Below are 3260 nucleotides of genomic sequence, written 5' to 3'. Positions count from 1 at the left end.
ACAAGATTAAAAATATTGATAAATTTTTAAAAGTGAATGTGAAAACATTTATTATTATATAAAAAAATAAATACATTAATAATTATTCAACAAATGTTTAAATGTAAAAGAGATCAAGTAAGAATAAAATTATTTACTATATTTTTATATATAATATAAATATTGAATTTAAAATAAAAGAGATCAAGTCAAAGAATAAAATTGTTTTAAAAAATTAATTTATGAAATGATTATTTTATGTTTCATAAAAAATAATAAATAAATAGTAAATATATATCTTTATTATTATTTTTATTAATAATTTTATAAATATAAATAAGGTGTTGATTTAAATATTTATTAGGCTAATATTATTATCCAAAAATTATAATAAATAATAACAATTAAAATCAAATAAATATAAATATTTAATTGAGTTTCTTTTTTTAATAAGTAGCATTTCTACACATAACATGTAAAATTGAGGTAAAACGAGACAATAACAAAAACTAAAAGAAAACACATTTTATTTAAAATTTGAGAATCATTTTGCATATTTGTTTCAGATTAGAGAGAAAAAATAATCGTGGCCACATATAGAAAAATATATTTAATTTGTTAAAAACAACCTGTTCTTATGGCGGATCTTCTGTTAATTGACAAATCAAATAAACCAGAGTAGCTTCCTCGTCAATTTGTTTATTTAGAAACCATAGTTTGTTGTTACCGAGCCAAGCTATTTCAGTTAAATATTTGTTGAAAACAGTTTATGTCACAATTTTATTTTCACAATTCTAAAATTCAACAAACGCATTGAGAATTATCGATGACAAACAATCATCAAAGATAAAGAAAGCATTCTTAAAACATTCGGAATTGCGATTCAACCATAGAGTCAATGTCATTGACTACCAAACAAACAAACTGCAGTTGATGTAAACATATATACTTCAAAACAAGTATTGTATCAACTAAAAATAACTACCAAAAAACCAACATTGTAATTGTACCATATATAATACAAAAAACTAATAATGTTTGAGATTAAAGCTCCTTAAAAAACAGGCCACCACAACCAAACAAGACTAAGGATTTCTCAACGTAACGTAGAGACGTCTCGGTGGCGATGTTATTGTGAAGAACAAAATGTCTCCGGTTCCAAGATTCCTGTTTTTCGCAAACTGATACCATCCTTGCCCCATGAATTTTTCCTTTTTCAACAGTTTCTTCCTCTTCCTTTTGCAGCCAATTTCAACATAATAGTTCTTGCGAGTGTCTTCATCTATAAGTTCTATAGATCTCTGGTTCCAAAACAGGTAGTGTTTGGTAACACAGCGAGGGAAATGCTGCATGAAAAACAAAATCCAAGCTAACTCGCTTAAAACTATTTCAAATCATAATTCAAACAATAGTTATAACCAGTCTACGACATTACCAGGACATTCTTCTGCGCACTTTGACCGTCTTTCACCACTCGTTCCCAACAGTAATCATCCGGGTATTCCTCGTCACCTGATTCATCACTTTCCGAACCAGAGCTGTGAACATCCACATTTGGATCTCTCAGTTATTTCCGAACTCGCATCTGAACAGCAGTTAATCTTTCAAATAGTCCATCATATGATTCATCAGAGGTATCGTCTCTGCAAAATTATAGAGTACAACATTAACTAATTACTTAAAAAACGGGAAACTGCATTACATTAAAACATGATACTTACGGGTTCACACCATTTACTTCCACAACGTCTCCAACGACGCTTTCACCATTTGCTTGCCCAACAACAAATTCAGAAGAGCTGTACACAAAACCCTAATAAACTTACCATCCACATAATATCCCAAAATACAAACCTAACGCATATTTAAAATTTTAAATACCGTAAATCTAAATCAACTGTTCCAAACAAATGTAGATTATAAAAAAAAATGCAAAATAACAGAGTTTCCTTCAATGGGCCGATTACAGATCAAAACATAACAATGTACTGGAACTGGATAACTACAACAACACATACATTTTTGAAAAAGAAACAACAATCAAAAAATGGGTACCAAACATCTACCATGCAAAACGAAATATAAACATTTCCTTCAATGGGACTACAGATCAAAATATAACAGTTGTACTGGATAACTACAATAACACCTACATTTTTGAAAAACAGACAACAACCAAAAAAATGGGTACCAAACATCCACCATGCAAAACGAAATATAAACATTCACTACTTCCGATCAACGTCAACACCTACACGTACCTCTTATCCTCTCCTATCGGCACAGGGGTAGACATAGTAGGGCTGGAGAAACCGGATTTCAAACCTCCTTTGCGAACGGACGGACGGAGAGCCTCTGCAACTTCTGCAACTTCTATTTGAGGATAAATGCAAAAAGTTCTATTTGTAGGCCCAATATGTTCCTAAAAAGTTTTTAAAAACTGTTGGGATTCTTTAATATATATATATATATATATATATATATGTATATATATATATATATATATCAGTTAAAAGGTACTCCACTGACAGTGTAAAATAATTTTACACTGTCATCCAATAGAAAATGATAAAGGTGTCATGTCATTTAGTTTTTTTTTAAATAAAAAAATCTTTAATTAGATACATGGGTGGTGATTGGTTGACATTGTAAAAGTATTTTACACTGTCAGTGCATCACCCCTTTTCTCTCTCTATCTATCTCTCTCTCTATCTATCTCTCTCTCTCTCTCTCTCTCTCTCTCTCTATATATATATATATATATATATATATATATATATATATATATATGTGTGTGTGTGTGTGTGTATATAAGCCTTCTATATATTTTATATTGTTAACAAACATAATTTAAAACAAAAATATTTTATATTATTGAATTTATAAAAACTTTAAAATAAATTTATATATAACTTTCTTATGAAACAATTATAATGGATGAATAAATAACTTTTTTATGACCGTCATCGGTTCATCTATAACACGCTTCACACAAAGTTGACAATCGTCAGTTGAATCTTTTACATGGTTATCACATAGTTGACCGTCATCGGTTGAATCCCTGACATGTTCCACACATATTCGGACCTCATCAGTTCATCTGTAACATGCTTCACGCATAGTTAACCGTAATCAGTTCATCTGTTACACGCTTCGCACATAGTTGACCGTCATCAGTTGAATCCCTGACATAGTTGACACATAGTATACACATATTATTGATAAAAAATATTCTCATATTTTTGTATAATAATCAATGACATATATTTGAACATATTATT

The 3260-nt window shown here is 29.5% G+C and overlaps 1 protein-coding gene across 1 annotated transcript; it reads right to left on the bottom strand.

The window, feature by feature from the left end:
* Positions 1-1064: 1064 nt before the first annotated feature.
* Positions 1065-2275, bottom strand: LOC131638150 (uncharacterized). Its single transcript, XM_058908699.1, has 4 exons — positions 2241-2275; positions 1701-1778; positions 1415-1517; positions 1065-1325 (listed from the first exon to the last, which is right to left on the bottom strand). Exons 1-4 carry the CDS (start codon positions 2273-2275, stop codon positions 1065-1067), a joined length of 477 nt encoding a protein of 158 aa, XP_058764682.1.
* Between the last annotated feature and the right edge of the window lie 985 nt (positions 2276-3260).

This window comes from Vicia villosa, unplaced genomic scaffold, assembly GCF_029867415.1.
Source record: "Vicia villosa cultivar HV-30 ecotype Madison, WI unplaced genomic scaffold, Vvil1.0 ctg.002187F_1_1, whole genome shotgun sequence".
Lineage (NCBI taxonomy): Eukaryota > Viridiplantae > Streptophyta > Magnoliopsida > Fabales > Fabaceae > Vicia > Vicia villosa.
This window is presented reverse-complemented; position numbering and strand designations above follow the sequence as displayed.

Coding starts and splice junctions, on each gene's coding strand:
- LOC131638150 (XM_058908699.1), bottom strand. CDS start 2,275: ATGTCTACCCCTGTGCCGATAGGAGAGGATAAGAG. Junction 1,779..2,240: donor CCGATAGGAGAGGATAAGAG/GTACGTGTAGGT, acceptor TTTTGTGTACAG/CTCTTCTGAATTTGTTGTTG. Junction 1,518..1,700: donor GAAGTAAATGGTGTGAACCC/GTAAGTATCATG, acceptor GGATGTTCACAG/CTCTGGTTCGGAAAGTGATG.